This window comes from Callithrix jacchus, chromosome 14, assembly GCF_049354715.1.
Source record: "Callithrix jacchus isolate 240 chromosome 14, calJac240_pri, whole genome shotgun sequence".
Taxonomy (NCBI): domain Eukaryota; kingdom Metazoa; phylum Chordata; class Mammalia; order Primates; family Cebidae; genus Callithrix; species Callithrix jacchus.
In genome coordinates this window covers 111,498,207-111,525,021 of record NC_133515.1, presented here as the reverse complement: position 1 = coordinate 111,525,021, position 26,815 = coordinate 111,498,207, and the positions used below count along the sequence as shown (strand labels likewise).

General features: G+C 49.3%; 1 protein-coding gene across 2 annotated transcripts in view; it reads right to left on the bottom strand.

The window, feature by feature from the left end:
• Positions 1–5,036: 5,036 nt before the first annotated feature.
• Positions 5,037–26,815, bottom strand: part of ADI1 (acireductone dioxygenase 1) — a 37,939-nt gene continuing 16,160 nt past the window's right edge. For both annotated transcript variants that reach the window (XM_008981199.4, XM_078350023.1), the window contains exons 3-4: positions 8,980–9,159; positions 5,037–6,259 (exon numbers count right to left, since the gene is read on the bottom strand). In XM_008981199.4, the coding sequence (XP_008979447.2) occupies positions 6,140–6,259; positions 8,980–9,159 (300 nt within the window). In that variant the 3' untranslated portion in view covers positions 5,037–6,139. The remainder of the gene's footprint in view (positions 6,260–8,979; positions 9,160–26,815) is intronic.

Genomic DNA, 26,815 nt, shown 5'->3' with positions numbered 1-26,815 from the left:
ACCACAAGTGACCTGCCCGCCTTGGCCTCCCAAAGTGCTGGGATTACAGGTGTGAGCCACCGTGCCCATCCTTTTCATAATCAAGTTTTCACTACATAACTCATAAAACGATTAGAGGCCTCCAGAAACTGCGGCGTCATATCCTTTCCAACAGGAAACAGCTTTCAGATCACACTGAAATGTCACATTCTTGGTCTATGTGACTAAAACCAGACTCCAGCCATCCACCCTCCCACGTGGCTCTGGCACCACACACCAGACTCTGGGAACGCACAGGGAGCCCGACGCTGGGAAGTTATTCTCAGCCCCCGGGGCTGCCATCCCGCCCCCCGCCCTTCCGGGTGGGATGTTTTGCTTTGGTGAGTTACATAACTCACAGGCACCCAGAAACGCCATCGACTGACAGAGGCCTCGCTCTCAGGAAATGGAGGGGTCTGATTGACAGAGTGGCTGCTTCACGTCCCACAATTCATGACTACCAGCCTCTCAGGCTCTCTGGAGAGCTCACAGAAGCACATATTGCAGGCATGCACACTACAGGGTTCTCTGAACCAACTGCATCATGGACTACACTATGGTGACCCCGTGAGCCGCACGTACGCCTCCAGGAAAAAAGAAGCATGGCTAGCTCCTACAGTGTCTGATGAACCAACCTTGCGACATTCCACCATTGCTGCTGCCTCAACCGTTCCTGCCTCAACTGATAAGCCAACCTTGTGACACTGGACCTTGGACCTTGTGACTCCCCCCCACAGTGATGCCCCCCCCCGCCAGCTTGCAAAAACCACTCTGAACTGTTACTTCTGTGACTTCCCACTGCCTACCCCAAACGTATAAAATCAACTCCTGTCCCACCGCCCTCCACTGACTCTGTTTTCAGACTCAGCTCAACCGCACCTGGGTGAATAAACAGCCTGTTGCTCACGCAAAGCCTATTTAGGTGGTCTCTTCATTCAGGGTGTGCCTAACACACACAAGTAGACGCACCTGCACACATGACAGACGTGAGCAGAGACAGGAGACCCCTTCATCTGGAACTGGGTTTAATCTCCTGCAAATCAGCCAGTCGGCAGCCGCTTTGTGCAGTCAGGTGCCCGCTGCAGCCCGGCTTGCCTTTCCGCTGCTCATGTTTATTGAAGGAGGTAACGAACGAAGTCCACACTCCACAGGACGATGACTTCTATGGAAGCTGGAAAACTGCCTGGCTTACTGACACAAATTTAAGAACGAATCTTTTCTCCAAAGTCTTGGGTGAACTATGGCAGCGTGGGCAGTGTGGGCATCTGGTGCCCTGAGCTGGCTGGAAGGAGAGTGTGGTATTCTGTGAGCCAGGTCGCAGCAGTGTGGGCGGGAGGCAGGGGTGGCGTTCACAGTGAGAGACAGCAGGGGAGGCCCCTGGGAAGAATCTGCCTGTCACGGTGGATGGAAGCCGTGATCAGACGTGAGGCTAAATGTGAGCTCTGTGTACAAACAAGGCAACCGCTCGTTGTGTAGGACCAACCATCTGTTTATATTTTAACATCTGATGCAATAACTGAATTTAGTAGCTATAATTTCTAATCAAAAATTAGAATACGTGGTCTGTACACATATGGCCAGAGGACAAGATTTTAAGTTTTCTCTTAAAAACCGAGAAATGGGGACTACAAAAAAATAAAGTGAGGCACGCAGTCCCCGCGGACCCAGCTCCTCCCTGGCTTCCACCTAGCTCCAGTCTGATGAGGAGTCTATCTTTTGCTTCCTTCTGGAAGAGGTCAATTTAGGCTTTTTTAAAATGGAGAGTTCAGGGCTGTGAGCTGATAGAGGAGGCCTTGTCATCGTCACTTTCCATCAGCTCACACGCAGGGACCATCACTGGGGCCTTGGCTAAGGAGGGAGCCTCTCGTGGGGCCGTCCAGCTCTTCTACACTGAATGAGGAGGCTCAGAAATGTAAAGTAAAATTGTAAGCCCCCAACTGACTGAATGGACCCCGTTGGCCAAGGAGACCCTCTAGAAACCTTAAAACCCGAGTTCCCTGGCTCGACGGGCGGGAAGGTCAGATATGCCTCCCTGTACACCCTCCCTTTTGGGGTTGAGACACAACGGGCCAGCATTCATGTTAAAACTGAGATCGCGAGACCACAGAACAGACTGTGGCATTACGACACCAAATCAGACACAGGACCTAAGGCCCTGCCGGGCGAGGGTGGAGTGTCCCAACCTGCGCTTACGTAATAAACTGCCCCCCCACCCCCACCGCCACGAGGGATTCCTTCTCCACCAGCTAAACCAGCGCTGGCCTTGAGATGAGCAAGATGAAAACAACGTGCTCATCCCCCACCCGACGCTGGCTAACCGGCCCCGTGCCGCCAGCCTAACTACAGCTTTGATGGAACGAGAGACTGATTTCAGTCACTTCCCGGTGACAAAAACAAGCCCACACACGGGCTCTGGCCGCTTCACAGAGGCTGTGCGCCGGGCGCCCTCCTGGCCCTGCTTCACCTTTGGAAGCGCAGGGCCTGCCTGGGGGGCACTTAGTGCTGAGTCTCCTCTCCACGGTGAACCTGGTCGTATGTCACGTGCATGTTTGTTCAATACGCCTGCGTCAGAACCACCTCATGAATATTCATAGCTCCTCCTGTAACCTGTTGAATACGTATTTTCATCCGCCCGGTTCAGCATGAAGCTCCTGCCCCAGCCCCTTCTCCTCCAGGTGCCTGTCTTGGGTCTCCATGGAGGCTGTGCTTCCCAGCCTGTGAGATGCCACTCTGCAGATTGTAACTCTTTACAAGAAATTTGTCTTTAGGCCAGGCATGGTGGCTCACGTCTGTAATCCCAGCACTTTGGGAGGCCGAGGCAGATGAATCACCTGAGGTCAGGAGTTCAGGACCAGCCTGGCCAACATGGTGAAACCCCATCTCTACTAAAAATACAAAAAAATTAGCCGGGTGTGGTGGCGCGCCCTTTGTAATCCAGCTACTCAGGAGGCCGAGGCAGGAGAATTGCTTGAACCCGGGAGGCAGAGGTTGCAGTGAGCCGAGATCATGCCCCTGTACTCCAGCCTGGGCAACATGAGTGAAACTCCATCTCAAAAACAGAAAGAAAAAATAAATAAATAACATCTCCTTTTCTAAACTCATAAATCGTGTCATCTTTTACTTAACAGGATGAAGAAATGGATGGTCAAGAAGAGAAATAAAAAATCATAAAGGAGATGACCTATTCACTCTTCCGGACCGAGGAGAAAACCAAACAGCGAACGGAAGCCCCTCAGGAATGAAGACGTCTGAAACAGCCACATTCCAAACTGGAAAGTATCCTGGGGCTAGGACGTCCCTGGGATAGCATGTTGAATCTGGAGCAAGACAGAACAAGGTTGGACGTTTCCTGGATGATCCGCGCCTCCTCCTTAGAAATGAGGGTGAGGTGCCCACAAGGCTGGCAGCCTCTCATGGGGTGGCCTGCATGGTCCACAGTGTGGCATCTACCCCGAGCAGGAAGACAGCAGGGATAAACGGAAGTGCCTTCAAAATGCCAACACATTACCCAGCTTGAAGCCACACTGAAGTGCAATAATCCATAATCTGATTTATTAATATCCTAGTCAGAAACACCATAGCAATGAGTACATCTGTGCCTATAAAAAGAGGGAAAATCACGTGTGTCCAGGTGTATCTCACTCAGCCACAGGCAGAGCCCTTTCTAAATGGACAAACCCGGACACAGTGAAAACCAACAGCCGCCCCACCTGGGAAACTAACAGCTGGGCTTCTTGGAAAAATGCCTGATTTAGAGTCCTGAAGAAGGTGTATTCACACAAAGTATCCGTGGTTTTTTTTTTTTTTTTTTTTTTTTTTGAGATGGGGTCTTGCTCCGTCACCCAGGCTGGAGTGCAATGGCACAATCTCAGCTCACTGCAACCTCCGCCTCCCAGGTTCAAGCAATTCTCCGGCCTCAGCCACCCAAGTAGCTGGGATTACAGGCACCCACCATCATGCCCAGCTAATTTTTGTATGTTTGTAGAGACAGGGGTTTCACCATGTTGGCCAGGCTGCTATTGAACTCCTGAACTCAGGTGATGTACCTGCCTCAGCCTCCCAAAGTGCTGGGATTACAGGGGTGAGCCACCACGCCCAGCCAAGGATCCATCTTCTCTAACATTCCGCTTGAAGAGAGACCCCCACTGTTTTAGGACAGCCTTTCACCTCCCTAGGTTTTCTCCCCGCCTAGAGTCCTGCTTCTCGCTACAGTCAATTTCCTCTCGCCTGGGGTTTTCCAACCCTCGAGCTCTCCTCCAACAGTCCAGTGTTTAAGATACTAGCAAGGGGCCGCCCTGACCCGGGAGATGGTGTAAGTGGGGAACAGGGAACAGAAGCAGGAACGCAAAATGCCAGGCACAAATGTGGACACGCTGCAGGCCTCCATGCACATGGAACTCTAGAAAAGGCAAAACCCACCCACGCAGTGTGCTTAGGAGACGGTGGAGGGGATGAAGAAGGGGCATGAGAACCTTTTTGGGGTGATAAAAATGTCCTGTGTTGTTCTGCCTCTGTTCATGTTGCATTTGCCACAATTTGAAAACACTTAAAATGAGACCATTTTATTGTATGTAAATGATAACTCAATAAAAACGAAAGATGTGAACGATTTCCTGGGAAAAGAAAATGTAATTTCACCTTAAGTGCTTTAGCAGAATTCTATTATCTGCCGCAGCTCTTACTCTTTTTTTTTTTTGAGACAGTCCTGCCATGTCACGCAGGCTGGAGTGCAGTGACCACAGTCACAGCTCACTGCAGCCTCAACTTCCCAGGCTGTAATAGTCCTCCCACCTCAGCCTTGTGAGTAGCTGAGATTGCAGGCATGAGCCACTGTGCCCAAAACTTACTCTTGCCCATAAAAACACAGCTCTGAAGCGACGAAACCTGAGGCGCCACATCCAGGAGGCCGAGGAGGCGAAAGAGTCCGGGGAAGCCAGCCCAGCACACGGAGTTTCAAACGCTACGAATTCTGACAGGGGAAAGTTATATGAAGCAAGAAAGGCAACTTAAAAAGACAGTTTATCATATGAACATTTAATTCTTACAAACAAACAAGCTCTATTTATAATGCCCATTTAGAAATGAATTCATAAAAACATCAGTAGCTTGGCCCTTGATTTAATTACTGAAATAATGCCATACCTCACAGAGCCAGTCCGGGATATTCACGTTATCACACCACCTGCGCATATTTTACATTGAGACGGCGTTTCCTTACACATTTAAGGCTTGAGTGTCCTCTGTACAGTGTGGAGGGAATTTAAAAATTAATCCTAACATAAAGATTTTTATCCAGTTAAATAAAAATACTTAGAAAACGATCTGTCCTTCCAAAACATAAGGTTAACTTGGGCTTTTTCTGTGATATAACACACTAGGCATAATCATATCTCAGAATTGGTGGGTAGAAAATGTATGTACTAATACTCTTCTTAAAATTCAAGAGCTTCATTGTGAAAGAATCTAGAGACCTCACAGTGAAAAAATACTAACACAGCTCATATGTAAATTACTTATATACAAGAACAATTATAGAAAGAATCAATGGGGCAATTTTAACAAACCGGGCAAAGTACCATATATACTTGAATATAAGGTAACTCCAAGCCATGAGCATAAGATGAAGGCCATTAACTTTATTTTGAACAAGGAAGTGGCGTAAGCAACTCAGTCTGTGCCCTTTAAGATGGGAGCCCTTCTCCCACAGCACGCCCCACCCCAAGGCAGAATTTTGGGGAGGGGAAAGAGCCTTCTCTGGCTAGCCTGCTATCGATGATCACACCTTCTTAACGGCAGCCACAGCATGACGTGCAGACGAGCATCTAAGGAAAAGCATTTTGGGAGATGACACTTTGATTTGGGTCCGAGATGAATGCATGAACTGATGCAGGGCCGTGGACCCACTAGTCTCGATCGAGTTAGGGAAAATGGAGGTGACCCGCTTACACTTCCAAGCTGCTTTCTAGACCCTTTCATTACAAAATATTCTGATCAAATCAACTTACAAAGGAAGCCAGCCTCGAGTCTATCCTATAAAAGCAAAGAGAAAAGGACTGATTTTCTGCTCAGTCACCGTACTGAGGACCTTTACGGGGGGCGTGTTAGCTCCCAGGGAGCCCCGCTAGGCTGTCTGCGCCAGAAACTTCACGTACTGCCCCCGGGCTTCGAAGTGGTCAGCCGGCCGGTTGTAGGCCGTCCACACCGGCTCTCCCACGAACAGCCGCATGGCCTTCGCGTAGTTCTGCAAGACAGAGCGACACACCCAGCCCCTCGTTAAACCAGCCGGCCTTCCGCTTACTTTTACTTATTAACATATCGACTTGTTAACGTTAATTGCTACAAACACTTTCCTTGCTATTTTTGTTCTCTGTCTTTCACGATTTAGGCCACATTTTACTCTTGGAAGGAAAATTCTTATCAGGTGGTGAGGGAATGTGTTCTCTTTCTGGGTCCACGAGGGGACGTAGTTTTTAGGGGCAAGAACTTCCCAGAGCCATGCCCCCCACTTCCATCTGTCTCCATCCGGGATATTTAACCGTTTCTGTTTTAATTTTCGAAGGTGTGGGGGGGGGGGAATCAAAAGTCAATCACTTGAGAAGTTCTAAGAAGCTCCTTTCATTGGCCAAGGGTCTTGGAGAAGGCGGGCGTTCCTCCCGGGTTCTAAGTCCCCTTTTTCCACACACCCCTTTGGACTCCATGTCTGAAGCCCCTTCCATGAACACTCTCTCGTGGAAGCCTGTCTTCCCCTCCTAAACTCATCTCTCTCTGTCCCAGGAGTGAAAGCTGCCTTTCCCCTCCTACATCCCATCTTTCTGGATTCTCTCACTCTAAGAGCCAGCCGTTTCTCTCCCCTTCTCCTGTTCCTCTTTCTCTACCCAAATAACTTCACTGTCTGCAGAAACTGTTTGGGGCCGGGTATTTACTTTGCAAGTGCACCTGGTCCCCTCTCTCATTCTCGAGAAAGCGGAAAACCAAACACCTTGGGAAAACATCCTCTCGGGAGAGCTAAGGGCACCCCTCAACCCCCACAGGGGTGCGGCGGCTGCCTGTCCGCACACGCCAGGTAAGTGCAGCCGAGCCTGGTGTTGAACTCCACACCTGAGAAACACCGTTAGGAAAAGCCCCCACTCCAGTTCTGTGCCCCCTTCACCTCCTTTCCGCCAGGCTTGGCTACAGTTTTCCTAAGAATCAGCACCAGGGCCCCCGTGTTGCTGGTGGGCAAGAGAGCTCAATTCAGCAACATCCGCCCACACTAAAAACACACCTTTTAATTCAGTTTTCACTTTCAGGAATTTGCCCTCCAGAGAAATGCACATGAGTGCGAAATGAGAAGCATGTAAGGGTACTTATTACAGAGCTGTTCACAAGAGCAAAAGCTTGGAAACAAGGTATAAACTCATCATTGGGGGTGAACCAGTCACTGGAATAAATTGATGCTTAAATCCAGTACAGCAGGTCCAGCGCCAGAGTCCTACGCAGCTGTAACGAGGGCAAAGGCCGGTAGCACAGCATGCAGAAAAGGTGAAATGCAGAACCACGGGCAGAGTCTGCTGCCTTTTGTTTGAAAAGGTGGATAGTAAGAATCCTGACCAGGCCGGGCGCGGTGGCTCATGCCTGTAATCCAGCACTTTGGGAGGCCAAGGCGGGTGGATCACTTGAGGTCAGAAGTTCAAGACCTGCCTGACCAACATGATGAAACCCCATCTCAACTAAAAACACAAAAATTAGCCAGGCGTGGTGGCAGGCACCTGTAACCCCAGCTACTCAGGAGGCTGAGGCAGGAGAATCGCTTGAGCTTGGGAGGCAGAGGTTGCAGTGAGCCGAGACTGCGCCATCACACTCCAGCCTGGGCAATGGAGCGAGACTCCATCTCAAAAAAGAATCCTGACTGACATGCACTTGGGTATGCATAAAGTCACTCTAAAAATAATTTTTAATAGAATACTGGTTACTTGCAGGGAGAGAAACTGGGGGGCTGGGAATGGGGGTCAGAGGGAGACCTCGGTGAAAGGTCCCCTTCCATATTTCTAAATGTTAAACATGTACATTTAGTATTTAAAGTTACTTCAGTGTCAGCATGAGCCCTCATCGCCTCCAGTGAACCCCAAATCCACCTTATTTGTGTTTACTGCCAGTCCTGACTGGACTGAGCTGCTGTTAATTCCAAAACTGAAAAGTCTTTAAAAAGTGACATCATGGCAACACAACAACCCTACAGATGCCTCACTGCCAAGCACAGGCTGGGGCAGGGCCACAGCTGCTGGGTGTGTCCTGTCTGGGTATGAAACACACATCGGTCCACCAGGATCGCAGGCCGAGGCTGCTGGGGCTGCCATGGAAGGAAGGATAGCTGTCACCTCGGCCCTGCCTGCGGCTCCACGGGGACTCTCCTTGAAGCACAGAGCCACGAGTCCCGAGCCTGGAAAGCACACCTGGAGTCCACAAAGCCACACAGTTCAGCGGCAGGGATGCCATGGCCAGGGACAGCACACAGGCCACGCATGGGGAAAGCACAGCATGCCCACCTTCTCTTCTTCCGCCAGGGACAGCACACAGGCCACGCATGGGGAAAGCACAGCATGCCCACCTTCTCCTCTTCCGCCAGGGACAGCACACAGGCCACGCATGGGGAAAGCACAGCGCGCCCACCTTCTCCTCTTCCGTCAGGGACAGCACATGGGCCAGGCGTGGGGAAAGCACAGCGCACTCACCTTCTCCTCTACAGCCAGGGATAGCACACAAGCCAGGTGTGGGGAAAGCACAGCGCACCCACCTTCTCCTCCACAGCCAGGGACAGCACACGAGCCAGGTGTGGGGAAAGCACAGCGCGCCCACCTTCTCCTCCACAGCCAGGGACAGCACATGAGCCAGGCATGGGGGAAAGTACAGTGCGCCCACCTTCTCCTCCTCTGCCAGGGACAGCACATGGGCCAGGTGTGGGGGAAAGCACAACGTACCCACCTTCTCGTCCACTGTGAAGCGGTGGTAGATCCCCGCGGGGAGCGTGATCATGTCTCCCTTCTGCATGAAGATCCGGATCCATTTGTCCTCCTTGTCCCTCACGTCGAAGTACCCACTGCCGTCCAGGATGTAGCGGATCTCATCGTCCAGGTGCAAATGTTCCTCGTAAAACATCTTAATCTAGCCCAGGAGGGACATTTCTGTGAGTCTACTGGAGACCCCTCACACAAGCTAGCACCCACCCACTCAGCAGCCTGAGCCCTCGGTGGGCCAGGACTGCGGAGAATGGAACTTCTCTCCATCAAAATGAAAACTACACTTGCTAAGAATTATTTTCCTGACAAGCATAAGGGCCAGAGCTGGAATATTTTATGAAGCGTGTCAACAAAAGGGCAGTGAGTGAAGGAGTGAAGAGACGTGCGGCAGGGCTCCGCACACTTCACAAGGGCTGACCCCAAGCCCGCACGGCCCCACCACGCGGCTGCTCTGTCTTCCCCAGTGGACAGACGCAGGAATGGTGGCACAGAGAAGCCAAGTCACTGGCCCAACCTCACACAGTGACACCGCCCCAAGGACACCCTGACCCCACGCTCACATTCATCACGGCAGTCACGAAATCACAACATGAAGTGGGGGTGAGAAGCCAGGGGACATTGCAGAGAGGAAGGCACACATTCCATGGGCGCTTTCTATCTCTTCATGTTGAATTTGTGTATTTCTTTTTTCTTTTTTTTTTTGAGATGGAGCTGTGCTCTCTCGCCCAGGCTGGAGTGCTGTGGTGCGATCTCGGCTCACTGCGACCTCCGCCTGCTCAGCTCAAGTGATTCTTGTGCCTCAGCCTCCAGAGTGGCTGGGATTACAGGCGTGAGCCACCATGCCTGGTCTGACTTTTGTGTCTTTCTGAAGGTCTTTTCTCCCTAACATTTTATAGTAAAAATACTCAAGTACGCAAATACGTTGAGAGAACTGTGCAGTAAATGTCCGTACCCCCTCACCAAGAGTGTGCCCCTGCGATCTCTGCTTGCACTGCTCGCCTCTCCACAGGCCCCACTCGGGAGTGTTTGAAAGTTTCCTTATGTAAAGTTTACACACTTCAGGAAAACCCATGCATGTGTAGAAAAGCAGCGCCTAAGATGAGAACCTCGCTGAGACACCATATCCTGCTCAGCAGATCCTCATGCTCTGAAGCCGCTGCCAGCTCGTCTGCGGGAATGCACGTGGCAGCCCATCGACAGCACACGGCCCATCCACAGCACGCGGCCCATCCACAGCACTCGACGGCCCATCCACAGCACGCGGCTCATCACAGAACATGGCAGCCCAGCCACAGCACACAGCTCAACAGCACACGGCAGCACATGGCTCATCCACAGCATGTGGCAGCCCAGCCACAGCACACGGCTCATCCACAGCATGTGGCAGCCCATCCATAGCACACGGTCCATCCACAGCACACAGCAACCCATCCATAGCATGTGGCTCATCCACAGCATGTGGCAGCCCATCCACAGCACGCAGCTAATCCACAGCATGTGGCAGCCCAGCCACAGCACGCGGCTCATCCACAGCACGTGGCAGCCTATCCACAGCATGCAGCCCATCCACTGCACGCAGCCCATCCCCCCCGCAATCCCACTCAAGGAGCAAACCCTGCACACGCACTGCCGGCAGCACAAACTAAGTTCCCACAAGGCCACTCATCGCTGGATTATTTTCCTCCTGTAATGCTGAAAACTCAAATGCCCAAAACAAAAGAGTGACAGGCCAAATCACGGCGTGTCTACACAGGGTGTATGGTGCAGACAGGTTTCATATAAAACCCTGTCGTGACAACCAGAAAACAATAACATCGGTTATCAACAGGAGTAGGTGAGAACCTTATTGAGGGAATGTGTAACTTCTCTTCCCAGGTCCACAAGGGGCATGGTTTCAAAGGCAGGAACTTCCCAAGACATGCCTGACCTGCCTCCTTTCACATCTCCATCTGTCTCCATCTGGAAGCCTAGAGGTTTTTGTCTACCTTGCCACGGGAAGGTAGACTGCCCACGTAAGCTCCTTTTATTTAGAAAGCCCGAGAAAAGCTATGGGAGGACTGTGGGCTGAACAATCAGATGTCGGAGTCAAAGATCAATCACTCCAGCTGAAGGTTGAAGGAACTCCTCTCATGGGACAAGAACGTGAACAGGGCGGGAGTAACGCCCAGAATAAAAGACCCCCTGCCTCTCACCTGTGTAGATTCTCCCTCTCTGGGATCCCCTCCACAACAGCGTGGGAGCTGGCTTTCTCTCTTTCCCTAGTTCTCTTTTTCTCTCTCGGCCTAATAAATCGCTTTTCTGCAAAACTCTTCGGGTCTGATATTCACTTGAAGTAGCCCACTGCGCCTCCAGGGCCTCTTCCACCATTCCTGGGGCAGGGGCAGGGCCAAGGGCCGGTTACAGTATGGAAAAGGTAGGGGAGAATGAGGGCACCTTTCCATAAATATATATATACACACACACACACACACATGGACTCTTCCACCATTCCTGGGGCTGGGGCTGGGGCAGAGCCAAGGGCCAGTTACAGTATGGAAAAGGTAGGGGAGAATGAGGGCACCTTTCCATAAATATATATACACACACACACACACACACACACACACACACGGACTCTTCCACCATTCCTGGGGCTGGGGCTGGGGCTGGGGCTGGGGCAGAGCCAAGGGCCAGTTACAGTATGGAAAAGGTAGGGGAGAATGAGGGCACCTTTCCATAAATATATACACACACACACACACACACACACACACACACGGACTCTTCCACCATTCCTGGGGCTGGGGCTGGGGCTGGGGCTGGGGCAGAGCCAAGGGCCAGTTACAGTATGGAAAAGGTAGGGGAGAATGAGGGCACCTTTCCATAAATATATATACACACACACACACACACACACACACACACACACGGACTCTTCCACCATTCCTGGGGCTGGGGCTGGGGCTGGGGCTGGGGCAGAGCCAAGGGCCAGTTACAGTATGGAAAAGGTAGGGGAGAATGAGGGCACCTTTCCATAAATATATATACACACACACACACACACACACACACACACGGACTCTTCCACCATTGCTGGGGCTGGGGCCGGGGCAGAGCCAAGGGCCAGTTACAGTATGGAAAAGGTAGGGGAGAATGAGGGCACCTTTCTATATATATATATACACACACACACAGGGCCTCTTCCACCATTCCTGCGGCAGGAGCAGGGGCAGGGCCAAGGGCTGGTTACAGTATGGAAAAGGTAGAGGAGAATGAGGGAACCTTTCCATATATATATATACACACACACACACACACACACACACACACACATACACACACAGGGACTCTTCCACCATTCCTGCGGCACGAGCAGGGGCAGGGCCAAGGGCCGGTTACAGTATGGAAAAGGTAGAGGAGAATGAGGGCACCTTTCCATATATATATACACACACACACACACACACACACACACACACACACAGGGCCTCACTGTGCTGCCCAAGCTGGAGCGCAGCGGCACAATCATAACTCACTGCAGCCTCGAACTCCAGCTCCAGAGATCCTCCTGCCCAACCTTTCAAGTAGCTTGGGTGACACGCACACACAACCATACCTGGCTAATTAACACAAAAATTTTTATTTCTAGAGACAGGGTCTTACTATGTTGCCCAGGCTACTCTGAAACTCCTGGCCTCAAGCAATCCTTCAGCCTTGGCCTCCCAAAGCACTGGGATTACAGGCATGAGCCACTGCACCCAGCCTACCTTGTTATGCTTGACAAAATCACAGACAATATGAAAACAAGATTAGGAAGAAAATCTTAAATGTGAAATCAATCTATTCATAGTCGCCAGAAAGAAAAGACAGACTGGCCAGGTGCGGTGGCTCACGCCTGTAATCCCAGCACTTAGGGAGGCTGAGGCGGGCAGATCATCTGAGATTAGGAGTTCGAGACCAGCATGACCAACATGGAGAAACCCCATTTCTACTAAAAATACAAAATTAACTAGGCATGGTGGCGCATGCCTGTAATCCCAGCTACTTAGGAGGCTGGGGTAGGAGAATCACTTGAACCCATGAGGCGGAGGTTGTGGTGAGCCAAGATCATGCCATTGCACTCCAGCCTGGGCAACAAGAGCAAAACTCCATCTCGAAATAAAAAAAAGACAAACTGAAATAACTTTTCAACGTCTTGTTTGGATGACATCCTCAGTCTAAGACAGAAAACTGCAATCCAAGCTTAGGTTCTCCCCAGTAGGCCTGTTGTTTATAACGCCCTGGGTGTAGCCATGCTGACACTGTTTTGTGTGTGTTGTGGGACTGAGAGAATGGGAAAACCATCACTCTGACCGGGAGCCGGCCTTCTCGCAGTGGGAGGAAAGATGGAAATACTATGAGGAAGGCAAAGGAAAGCCCCACGGATTTCACCGGAGTTAGAGGTGCCCATTTGAGCTAACTACTTGATATACACACACACAGACACATGCACACACACACTCACATGCTAGCATTCACACACGTACACACATGTACACACTCGCACATGCATTCACACATGTACACACACTCGCGCGTGCATTCACACACATGTACACACACTCGCGCATGCATTCACACATGTGCACACTCGCACGTGCATTCACACACACATGTACACACTCGCGCGTGCATTCACACACACGTACACACACTCGCGCGTGCATTCACACACGTACACACTCACGCGTGCATTCACACACACGTACACACGCTCGTGCGTGCATTCACACACACACTGTACTCATCTCGTCCACTGAAAGCACGTGCGCACAGTGACTGCAGTGGCACTCCCATCTGAGTTTCTAAACACCAGGGATAGGTGCCAGGAAGAGCAACTGACCCCACATGAGGTCAGGAAAAGCAGGTGAGCCTGGACACGCTGTGGAGCCACAAAGTGACGCACTGGGGAGGTGCCAGGGGACAGAAGCCAGCTAACAAGGCTCCTGCTCACCAAGTCTGAGGTCTGGGACAATGAGAAGATCAAAATAAACCCAGCAAGAATGGACCACAGACCAACAAGTGAAACAAGAAGGCCTCGGGCACCGTGGTGGTGAATCCACAGCAGGGGAGGGGACATGCCTCCCGACAGTGAAACCCACCCGGGGGAGCACCACTGCTCGGCATGACAGTCACACCCACGAAGGCAGGAATCATCAAGACTCACTAAAAATGTTGACTGAGAGTTTGAGGAAAAATGGATTTTCATGGTCTAAAGGTAACTCTCCACACATTTCTTACTAGTTACAGAGGAAAGGGAAAGGAACCTCCCCATGGAGAACCTTGATGGACGCTGGCTTCACCCAGGCCACGCTGACATCAGCAATGAGCGGACCCTCAGGCACACTTGCTCACAACGCCATCACGGAGGATTCCCACTAAGAACACACAACCTATCCAACACCGAGGAAACCAATGGCAATCATAAAATCCTCAGAAAATAAGGTTATTCTAGAAAAACAAGGATAAGCCTGTATCAGCAAGAGGGTTTTACACCAGGAGAGAAGTAATTCCGGAAGACAGCAATGATGACGCTAATGGAACTTACAGCATAGCAGCAGGCCAGCCTCTGCTACGTGAGATAAAACGTGGCTAAGAAGAGGCCGGCTCATTAACTTGCACGTCAAAGCCATACCATTTACATCCACCAGAATCTAATGATTCTAATGATTCATCTAATGATGAATCTAATGATTAGGGCACTCAGTGAGAAATAAAGACAAGATTTCTTCTCTGACCAGCAAGAATCATTTGGCATAGAGCAAAGAAACTCAAATCACAGCACAGATCTATTTTTGAACAACTTCCACATTCTTAGGCTCTTCTGCTCTTAGTTCTGTCTGGTATGGTTTGTTCACTTACGTACGTTTTCCAAGGAGCTTAGAAGTCACCGCTCCATCCTAACAAGTAAAAGCTGAACAAACTGAAAAATCAACTCTTTTTAAATCTGTAAGAGAAGGAAGGTCACAGAGCAAACCACCACCCCTAACACTGGAGAGACAGGCCAACGAAAGATCCAACCCCTAGCCAGAGCAGAAACCGCCACAGGAACCAGGGACAGAGTCGACAAACTCGAACTGTACTTGACCAGCTGGGGGCTCAGTGTGGACAAGTCTGAGAGCAGAAAACTCCAGACCCAGTCATCAGGGGCCCCACACTTCTGTAAAGTTTACCTGCAAAAGCTCTACCAGGTCCCAACAGTGAGTATCAGAAAAATCCCCTGTGCTTCTGGCAGAGGGAGGGAAAGTGAACCATTCTGAAATCTCAGAATATATCTGAAATCTGTTGTTATGAAGGCCTGAGGTCAGGAGAGCTCAGCTAGCCAGATCCCAGCTTGCTGGGCTTTTATGAGAACCTGACCTGGGTGAAGAGAAACACGCAACTCCAGCCCCCTCCAGAACTCCAGATGGGTGTTTTGGACCGAATACTATTACTCACCTCCCCCAGGTTCATGGTTGAAACCCTACCCTCTACTGTGATGGCATTGGCAGGTGGTGTCTTTGGGAAGTGATTACGATTCGATAAGGTGTTGAGGGTGGAGCCCTCATGAATGGGATCAGTAATGTGCTTATACAAGTCCCAAAAGAGCTCGCTGCTTCTGCCCCGCATGTGAGAACACAGCAAAACACAGCCGTCTATCAACCAGGAAGCCACTCTCACGAGACACCAAAGCTGGGTGTCCTGACCTCGGACGTCCCTGCCTGTGAGAAATAAATGTTTGTGTTTAAGCCACTCAGTTTATGGTGTTTGGTTATAGTAGCCTGTGCTGACTAAGACCAGAGAGGAACGGAAACCCCAAATCCAGCCCCTTCTAGCCATCGTGTCCCACTTACAAGAGGGAGTCTGAGAGGCGCATGTGAAGTTCAGAGCCAAGAGGCATAGGCTCACTGCAAGACTGAGACTGTCCTAGCTAATGCAATATGACAGGAAAAAGAAATATAAGGCATACTGATTAGAAAGGAAGACAGACAACTCTCCTTGCTCACAGATGGTATGACCGTCTAAGTGGAAAATCCAAAAGAATCAACAAAAAAAGCTCCTGGAACTAACAAGCAATTATACCAAGTTTGCAGGATACAAGGTAAACACACAAAATTAATCACTTTCCTATATACCGGAAATACAACAGGTGATATTTGAAATTAAAAACACAAAACCATGTACATTAGCACCCCCAAAAATGAAATGTTTAGGTATGAATCTAACAAAATATGCATAAGATCTATGAGAAAAGCTATAAAACTCTGATGAAACAAATCAAAAACTAAACAAATTGGGAGATATTCCATGTTCATGAACAGGAAGACTCAATAGTGTTAAGATGTCCATTTTTCCCAACTTAATCTATAGGTTCAATACGATCCAATTCAAAACTCCAGCTAGTTATTTTGTACCTATCAGCAAATGGATTGTGAAGTTTATCTGGAGAGGCACAAGACCCAGAATACCCAACACAATGTTGAAGGAGAAGAACAAGGTTCAAGAACCGACACCACCCGTATCAAGACTTGCTACAAAGTTATCATCATCAAGACTGTGACAATGGTGAAATAATAGAAAAACAGATCGATGGAATAGAGATCCCAGAAATGAACCATATAAATATAGTCGATTGATCTTTGACAAAGGACCAAAGGCAATACAATGAAAAAAATAATCTTTACAACAAATGGTACTGAAACAATGGTACATCCACATGCAAAACATTACTCTAGACACAGACCTTACACCCTTAACAAAAATTACAATGATATGGATCACATGCCAGGTGCAGCGGCTCACAGCTATAATCCCAGGGCTCTGGGCCACTGAGGTGACAGGATCACCTGAGGCCAGGAGTTTGAGACCAGCCTGGGCAACACAGAGAGATCCCATCTTTGCAAATTAAAAAAAAAGCCAGACATGGTGGTGTGCACCTGTAGTCCCAGCTCCTTAGGAAGCAGAAGTGGGAGGGTCACTTGAGCCCAGGAGTTTAAGGTTGCAATGAACGATGGTCATGCCGCTGTACTCCGGCCTAGGCAACAGAGCGAGTCTCTGTCTCCTAAAAATAATTATTTACAAAAATGATTACAGAGCTAAATATAAAATGCAAGACTCAGCCAGGCATGGTGGGTCACGCCTGTAATCCCAGCACTCTGGGTGGCCGACGCAGCCAGATCATTTGAGGTCAGAAGTTCAAGACCAGCCTGACCAATACAGTGAAACCCCATCTCTAATGTTCGTAAAAATATGAACATTAGCCAGGCATGGCGGTGGACACCTGTAGTCCCAGCTACTAGGAGGCAGAGGCAGCACAATTGCTTAAACCCGGGAGGCTGAGGCTGCAGTGAGCTGAGATTACAACACGGCACTCCAGCCTAAGTGACAGAGCGAGATGACGTCTCAAAAAAATAAAATAAAATGCAAGACTATAAAACTTCTAAGATAACTTCTGAGATAGGAGAAGATCTAGACAACCTTAAGTTTGGCAATAACTTTTTGGATATGGCAGCAAAGGCACAACCCATAAAAGAAAGAACTGATAAGCTGGACTTCATCAAAACTAAGATTTTCTGTTCTGCTATCAAGAGAATGAAGACAAGCCACAGACTAGAAGAATATATTTGCAAAAGACGTATCTGATAAAGAACTATTATCCAAAATATACAAGGAACTCTTAAAGTTCAACCATAAGAAAACAAACCGATTAAAAAAGGGCCAAAGACCTTATCAGATACCTCACCACAGAAGAGGTACAGATGGCAAGTAGGCATATGAAAATATGCTCCTTGTCCCATGTCATCGGGAATGCAGACTACAAGGAGATAAAGCTGTACACGCAGGAGCAGGGCCAGAGCCCAGAACGCTGAGCACACCCGAGGCTGGGAGGATACGGCCCACCAGGACTTCTCACTCACTGCTGACGGGAACTGGGACAGTCCTACCACTGCACCTGTGACGGTCACAGGACTTCTCACTCACTGCTGACGGGAACTGGGACAGTCCTACCACTGCACCTGTGATGGTCACAGGACTTCTCACTCACTGCTGACGGGAACTGGGACAGTCCTACCACTGCACCTGTGATGGTCACAGGACTTCTCACTCACTGCTGACGGGAACTGGGACAGTCCTATCACTGCACCTGTGACGGTCACAGGACTTCTCACTCACTGCTGACGGGAACTGGGACAGTCCTACCACTGCACCTGTGACGGTCACAGGACTTCTCACTCACTGCTGACAGGAACTGGGACAGTCCTACCACTGCACCTGTGACGGTCACAGGACTTCTCACTCACTGCTGACAGGAACTGGGACAGTCCTACCACTGCACCTGTGACGGTCACAGGACTTCTCACTCACTGCTGACAGGAACTGGGACAGTCCTACCACTGCACCTGTGACGGTCACAGGACTTCTCACTCACTGCTGACGGGAACTGGGACAGTCCTACCACTGCACCTGTGACGGTCACAGGACTTCTCACTCACTGCTGACAGGAACTGGGACAGTCCTACCACTGCACCTGTGATGGTCACAGGACTTCTCACTCACTGCTGACGGGAACTGGGACAGTCCTACCACTGCACCTGTGACGGTCACAGGACTTCTCACTCACTGCTGACAGGAACTGGGACAGTCCTACCACTGCACCTGTGATGGTCACAGGACTTCTCACTCACTGCTGACGGGAACTGGGACAGTCCTATCACTGCACCTGTGACGGTCACAGGACTTCTCACTCACTGCTGACGGGAACTGGGACAGTCCTACCACTGCACCTGTGATGGTCACAGGACTTCTCACTCACTGCTGACAGGAACTGGGACAGTCCTACCACTGCACCTGTGATGGTCACGGGACTTCTCACTCACTGCCTGTGATGGTCACAGGACTTCTCACTCACTGCTGACAGGAACTGGGACAGTCCTATCACTGCACCTGTGATGGTCACAGGACTTCTCACTCACTGCTGACAAGAACTGGGACAGTCCTACCACTGCACCTGTGATGGTCACAGGACTTCTCACTCACTGCCTGTGATGGTCACAGGACTTCTCACTCACTGCTGACAGGAACTGGGACAGTCCTACCACTTCACCTGTGATGGTCACAGGACTTCTCACTCACTGCTGACAAGAACTGGGACAGTCCTACCACTGCACCTGTGACGGTCACAGGACTTCTCACTCACTGCTGACAGGAACTGGGACAGTCCTACCACTGCACCTGTGACGGTCAACACTGAGGGTCAATGTGAGCGGATTGAGGGAGGCAGAGTACTGATCCTGGGAGTTGCCCAAGGAGATTAACATTTGGGTCAATGGGCTGCGGAAGGCAGACCCACTCCCAATCTGGGTGGGCACATCTAATCAGCTGCCAGCACAGCTAGAATATAAAGCAGGCAGAAAACATGAAAAAGCCAGACAGGCCCAGCCTCCCAGCCTACATCTTTCTCCTGTGCTGGATGCTTCCTGCCCTCGAACATCGGACTCCAGACTGTTCAGTTTTGGGACTCAGACTGGGTCTCCTTGCTCCTCAGCCTGCAGATGACCTGTTGTGGGATCTTATGATCGTGTGAGTTCATACTTAGTAAACTCCCCTAATACCTCTGTCCTATGAGTTCTGTCCCTCTAGAAAACCCTAATACTCTTTCCAGCAGTTGTGTTCCTTGGTATTTACGGAAAGAAGTGAAAAACGTATGGCCACACAAATATCCGCAAGAGGATGTTTATAGCAGCTGATCCATTAATTGTCAAAACTTGGAAACAGGCAAGATGCCCTTCAGTAGGTACATGAATAAACTGTGGTACATCCAGACAGTGGAATATTACTCAGCAATAAAAAGAAATGAGCTACCAAGCCACAGAAAGATGAGGAAGACCCTTAAATGCATCTTATTATGGGAAAGGAGCTAATGTAAAAAGGCTATCAACTGTATGATTCCAACTATGTGATGTTCTAGAAACGGCAAAGCTATGGAGGCAGCAAGAAGATCAGCGGTTCCCTGGGGTTGGGCGGGGAGGGATGGAGTGGACACAGAGGGTTCACAGGCCCGTGAAACTACACTGTATGACATGAGAATGGTGGACACGTGCCATTATACATTTGTTCAAATCCACAGAATGTACAACACCAAGAGTGGACCTGAAAGTCAACTGTGGACTGTGCGTGATACTGATGTGTCAATGCAGGTTCATAAGTTGAAACAACGTACTGCTCTGGTGAGTGATGTTGATAAAGGGGAAGGCTGTGCATGTCAGGGGGATGGGTGCATATGTCAGGGGGATGGGTGTGTCTGTCAGGCAGATGGGTGTGTATATCGGGGGATGCAGTATGTATATCAGGGATGGGTGTGTACGTTGGGGGATGGGTGCGTACGTCGGTGATGAGTGTGTATGTCAGGGGGATGGGTGCATACGTCAGGGATGCGTGCGTACATCTGGGGTGGGTGCGTACGTCGGGGATGGGTGCATACGTCAGGGGCATGGGTGCGTACGTCAGGGGCATGGGTGGGTACGTCAGGGATGGGTGCGTACGTCAGGGGGATGGGTGCATACGTCAGGGGGATGGGTGCGTACGTCGGGGGATGGGTGCGTACGTCAGGGGGATGGGTGCGTACGTCAGGGATGGGTGCGTACGTCAGGGATGGGTGCGTACGTCAGGGATGGGTGCGTACGTCAGGGATGGGTGCGTACGTCAGGGGGATGGGTGCGTACGTCAGGGGGATGGGTGCGTACGTCAGGGATGGGTGCGTACGTCAGGGGGATGGGTGCATACGTCAGGGGGATGGGTGCGTACGTCGGGGGATGGGTGCGTACGTCAGGGGGATGGGTGCGTACGTCAGGGATGGGTGCGTACGTCAGGGATGGGTGCGTACGTCAGGGGGATGGGTGCGTACGTCAGGGGGATGGGTGCGTACGTCAGGGGGATGGGTGCGTACGTCAGGGGATGCGTGTGTACGTCAGGGGGATGGGTGTGTATGTCAGGGATGGGTGTGTATGTCAGGGATGGGTGTGTATGTCAGGGGGATGGGTGTGTATGTCAGGGGGATGGGTGTGTATGTCAGGGATGGGTGTGTATGTCAGGGGGATGGGTGTGTATGTCAGGGGGATGGGTGTGTATGTCAGGGGGATGGGTGTGTATGTCAGGGGGATGGGTGTGTATGTCAGGGGAATGGGTGTGTATGTCAGGTATGGGTGTGTATGTCAGGGATGGGTGTGTATGTCAGGGATGGGTGTGTATGTCAGGGGGATGGGTGTGTATGTCAGGGATGGGTGTGTATGTCGGGGGGATGGGTGTGTATGTCGGGGGGATGGGTGTGTATGTCAGGGGGATGGGTGTGTATGTCAGGGATGGGTGTGTATGTCAGGGATGGGTGTGTATGTCAGGGGAATGGGTGTGTATGTCAGGGATGGGTGTGTATGTCAGGGGGATGGGTGTGTATGTCAGGGGGATGGGTGTGTATGTCAGGGGGATGGGTGTGTATGTCAGGGGATGGGTGTGTATGTCAGGGGGATGGGTGTGTATGTCAGGGATGGGTGTGTATGTCAGGGGGATGGGTGTGTATGTCAGGGATGGGTGTGTATGTCAGGGGGATGGGTGTGTATGTCAGGGATGGGTGTGTATGTCAGGGGATGGGTGTGTATGTCAGGGATGGGTGTGTATGTCAGGGATGGGTGTGTATGTCAGGGATGGGTGTGTATGTCAGGGATGGGTGTGTATGTCAGGGGGATGGGTGTGTATGTCAGGGGGATGGGTGTGTATGTCAGGGGATGGGTGTGTATGTCAGGGGGATGGGTGTGTATGTCAGGGATGGGTGTGTATGTCAGGGGGATGGGTGTGTATGTCAGGGGGATGGGTGTGTATGTCAGGGATGGGTGTGTATGTCAGGGATGGGTGTGTATGTCAGGGGATGGGTGTGTATGTCAGGGGGATGGGTGTGTATGTCAGGGATGGGTGTGTATGTCAGGGGGATGGGTGTGTATGTCAGGGGGATGGGTGTGTATGTCAGGGATGGGTGTGTATGTCAGGTATGGTGTGTATGTCAGGGATGGGTGTGTATGTCAGGGATGGGTGTGTATGTCAGGGGGATGGGTGTGTATGTCAGGGATGGGTGTGTATGTCAGGGGGATGGGTGTGTATGTCAGGGATGGGTGTGTATGTCAGGGGGATGGGTGTGAATGTCAGGGATGGGTGTGTATGGGAAGCTTCCATATTCACCTCTCAATTTTGCTGTGCAGTTAACACTGCTCCAGTAGAAAACGTTTTAAACTGAAAGCATTCAGACACACAGAAGCTAAAGGAATCCTTAACAACAGATGTGCACTACAAGAAATGTTACAGGAAGTCTTTCAGGCAGTAGGGAAGGAATATCAGACAGAAACATGGACCCTACACCCCTGAACGAGGAGCACTTGGAATGAGAGCTACACAGTAATGAGAGAAGATTTTCTTCTTATTATTCAAATTTCTTCACAAGATAACTATTTAAACAAAAATAAAAACAATGTAGTGTGGTGTTTATAAAAGTAAATTGGGCTGGGGGTGCTTATGCCTGCCTGTAATCACAGCACTCTGGGAGGGTGCTCAGGAGTTCGAGACCACCCTGGGCAATACAGTGAGACCCTGTCTCAGAAAAAATAAAAAAAAGTAAATTGTCTGAAACAACAGCACCAGGATGAGGAGGGGAAACAGAGGCACATGCTGTGCACCACACACACAGGTGCGATAATACTTGAAGGCTGGCAAATCGCTCAAGGGTGGAACTTCTGGTTTCCAGTCGGACCCGTAAAGCAATTGGAAGTCTTACTTCCCTTCTTTTCTTCGATTCAACAGAGAAATAAAGTCCCAGGACAAATGACTACCCTGAATCTGGAGAGAGCAGCAGATTCACAGAACCACAGCTGAGATCAGTTCCCAGGAGCCATGAACTGGTAGGAACACTGCCAAGGCAATTTTGACAAACTTCTGGAGGCTGAGTGTGGACTCGATTGAGAGAGCGATCCTGGGGGCCTGGCATTATAGGATCACTGCACTTTTACGGGTTTGCACGTCCAGAAACCCCGTCTAGTTCTCACAATGAAGATCTGAGAAAAATCCCCTCCTGTATCAGGCAATAAAAGGGGAAAAGGGACCATTAAAAATAAACAAAAACCCAGAACTCTGTCTGTAACGAAAACCAGGGAAAACTTCACCAGAGCCGCCTCTGATGTGGGGGAAGGGCAGCTGACCAACTCCAGCTCCCTCTAGCCCAAAGGAACAGAAAGAAGTTAACAAACACTTCTGAAGGTCAGACCAAAGACTCAGGCCCACTGAAAGACTGAGATCTAATCATAAGCCTAAGTTTATAGAACACTTCTCCTCCCCCACACCTTACCCCCCATCAACAGGGCTCCAGAACAATAAGTGCAGTAAAGCTTCAGGAAATAAATCTCTTTACAAAGGAGTTTTTAGAAAAGCAAAGACATCCAGAGGAGACAAGCAAACCAGGAAACTGAAGCCTCTGGCATCTGCAGCTACAGCAAACATTAAACGCAGCACAGCTTCTACCCAGATAACATAAAACCTCGCAGGACTGGCCTCTTTACCTCAGCTTCTATGAACAGACACAGCATGTCTGGCTATCAACAAAAACAACAAGGCAGGATAGAAGGCAAGGAAAAGCATAGCACGAAGACACAAAGCAAGCGCAGAGCCTGACTGCGACATGTCACTATTTTGGAATTATCAGAGAGGGAATTTTGAAAACTATGGCTATACAGCAAAGGTGATATGGTTTGTCTGTGTCCCCACCTGAATCTCACCTTGAATTGTATTCCCATAATCCCCGTGTGTGGTAGGAAGTACCCAGTGGGAGGTATTGAAACATCAAGGCAGTTTCTCCCATGCTGTTCTCATGAGAGCAAGTTCTCACAAGATCTGATAGTTCTAGAAGGGGCTTCCCCCTCTGTTCAGCTCTCATTCTTCCTCCTGACGTTGTGTGAAGAAGGATGTATCTGTTTCCCCTTCTGCCATGATTATAAGTTTCCTGAGGCCTCCCCAGCCCTGCAGAACTGTGAGTCAATTAAAGCTCTTTGCTGTATAAATTACCCAGTCTTGGGCAGTTGTTTATAGAAGCATGAGAACAAACTAATACAAAGGGCTCTATGGAAAAAGCAGACAGCATGCAAGAACAGATGGCAATGTAAGCAGAGAGAGGGAAGCACAGAGAGAATCAAAAGAAAATGCTGGAGATCAAAATCACTCTAACACAAAGAATGCCTTTGATGAGTTCATTAGTACAAGGGACTCAGCTGAAGAAAGAATCAGCAAGCTTGAAGACATGTCTATTGAAACTTCCCAAACTGAAGTGAAAAGAGAAAAACGCATGGGGGGCGGGGGCATTGGGGGGAACAATATAGCCCTAAACTATGGAACAATTACAAAAGATATGTATAAATGGTATAACAGAAGTAGAAGAAAAAAAGGTAGAATAAATATTTGAAAAAATGTCCACAAATTTTCCAAAATTGGTGACAGACATGAACCCACAGATCTAGGAAACTGAGAGAACACCAAGCAGAATAAATACCAAAATATTATACCTAGGCATATCATATTAAAACTGCAGAAAGCAAAAGATAGAAAACCTTGAAAAAGACCAAAGGAAAAAATGCACCTAACCTATAGAAGAATGAAGATAAAGAATTACACCAGATTGCTTCTCAGAAACTATACATGCAAAAAAGAAAAAAACAAAGAACAAAAAAAACCCTACCAACCTGGCAATCTGTATCCAGCAGAATTATCCCTTAAAAATGAAAAAGAAGTAAAGACTTTCTCAGACAAACAAAAATGAAAAGAATTTGTTACCACTAGACTGACCTACAACAAATGTTTAGACAAGTTCTTCAAGTGAAAAAGAAAATTATACAGGTCTGAACCTCAGATCTATGTAAAGTGGAAAGAGAGAATGGAAATAAAAAAGAAAAATAAAATAAAATCCTTTATTAATTTTTCTTCATTGATCTAATAGACAGCTGTTTATTCAAAGTAATGTCAGTAACAATCTATTAGTTAATTATGACATATGGAGAATAAAATAAGTAACAGCAATGTTCTAAGAACTGGGAGGGAGGAATTCGGAATACTCAGTTACTGGGTAAATGTATACTGCAAACTCTAAGGCAACCACTGAAAATTTTTTTTAATGATAAGCTAAGAGAAGAGAAAGTAGAATCATATAAAATATTTAATTAAAACCAGACAAGGCAGAAAAAGAGGGGAATACTTAAAAACAACAAAAACAAAGAGCAAGCACAACAAACAGAAGAAAGTCACAAATATGGTAGACGTTAATTCAACAGTATTAATAACCAATTTAAGCATGAATGATCTAAATATACCATTAACAGAAAGAAACTATCAAAATGGATTTTAAAAGAAACCTAACTACGGAGTACTGGGCAAGATGGCCAAATAGGAACAGCTCTGGTCTGGTCTGCAGCTCCCAGCAAGATGGATGCAGAAGGCGGGTGATTTCTGCATTTCCATCTGAGGTGCCTGGTTCATCTCATGGGGACTGTTTGGACAATGGGTGCAGCCCATGGAGGGCCAGCCAAAGCAGGATGGGGTGTCGCCTCACCCAGGAAGCACAAGGGGTCAGGAGATTTCCCTTTCCTAGCCAAGGGAAGCTGTGAGAGACTGTATCAGGAGGAATGGTGCACTCTGCCTCAGATACTGTGCTTTTCCCAAGGTCTTCACAACTGGCAGACCAGGAGATTCCCTCTAGTGCCTGGCTCAGCAACTCTCACCCCAATGGAGCCAACCAAGCTAATATCTACTGGCTTGAAATTCTCACCACTAGCACATCAGTCTGAGGTTGACCTGGGATGCTCGAGCTTGGTGGAGGGAGGTATCCACCATTGCTGAGGCTTGAATAGGAAATTTTATCCTCACGGTGTAAACAAAGCCCCCAGGAAATTCAAACTGGGCAGAGCCCAGCCATATTGCCTCTGCGGTCAGATTCCTCCACTCTGGGCAGGGCATCTCTGAAAAAAAGGCAGCAGCCCCAGTCAGGGACTTATAGATAAAACCCCACCTCCCTGAGACAGAGCATCCGGGGGAAGGGGCAGCTGTGGGCGCAGCTTCAGCAGATTGAAACGTCCCTGCCTGACTGCTCTAAAGAGAACAGCAGATCTCCCAGCACAGTGTTCAAGCTCTGATAAGGGACAGACTGCCTCCTCAAGTGGGTTCCTGACCCCCATGTATCCTAACTGGGAGAATCATCCCAGTAGGGGTCAAGACACATCATACAGGAAAGCTCTGGCTGGCATCTGGTGGGTGCCCCTCTGAAAAGAAGCCTCTAGAGGAAGGAAAAGGCAGCAATCTTTGCTGTTCTACAGCCTCCGCTGGTAATACTCAGGCAAACAGGGTCTGGAGTGGACCTCCAGCAAACTCCATCAGACCTGCAGCTGACGGGACTGACTATTAAAAGGAAAACTAACAAACAGAAAGGAATAGCATCAACAAAAAGGACGTCCATTCAGAGACTCCATCCAAAAGTCACCGACTTCAAAAACCAAAGGTAAATAAATCCATGAAAATGGGGAGAAACCAGTGAGGAAAAGGCTGAAAATTCCAAAACCAGAACGCCTCTTCTCTTCCAAAGGATCACAACTCCTTGCCAATGTGGAAACGAAACTGGATAGAGAATGAGTTTGACAAATTGACAGAAGTAGGCTTTAGAAGGTAGGTAATAACAAACTCCTCTGAGCTAAAGCAGCATATTATAATCCAATGCAAGGAAGATAAGAACC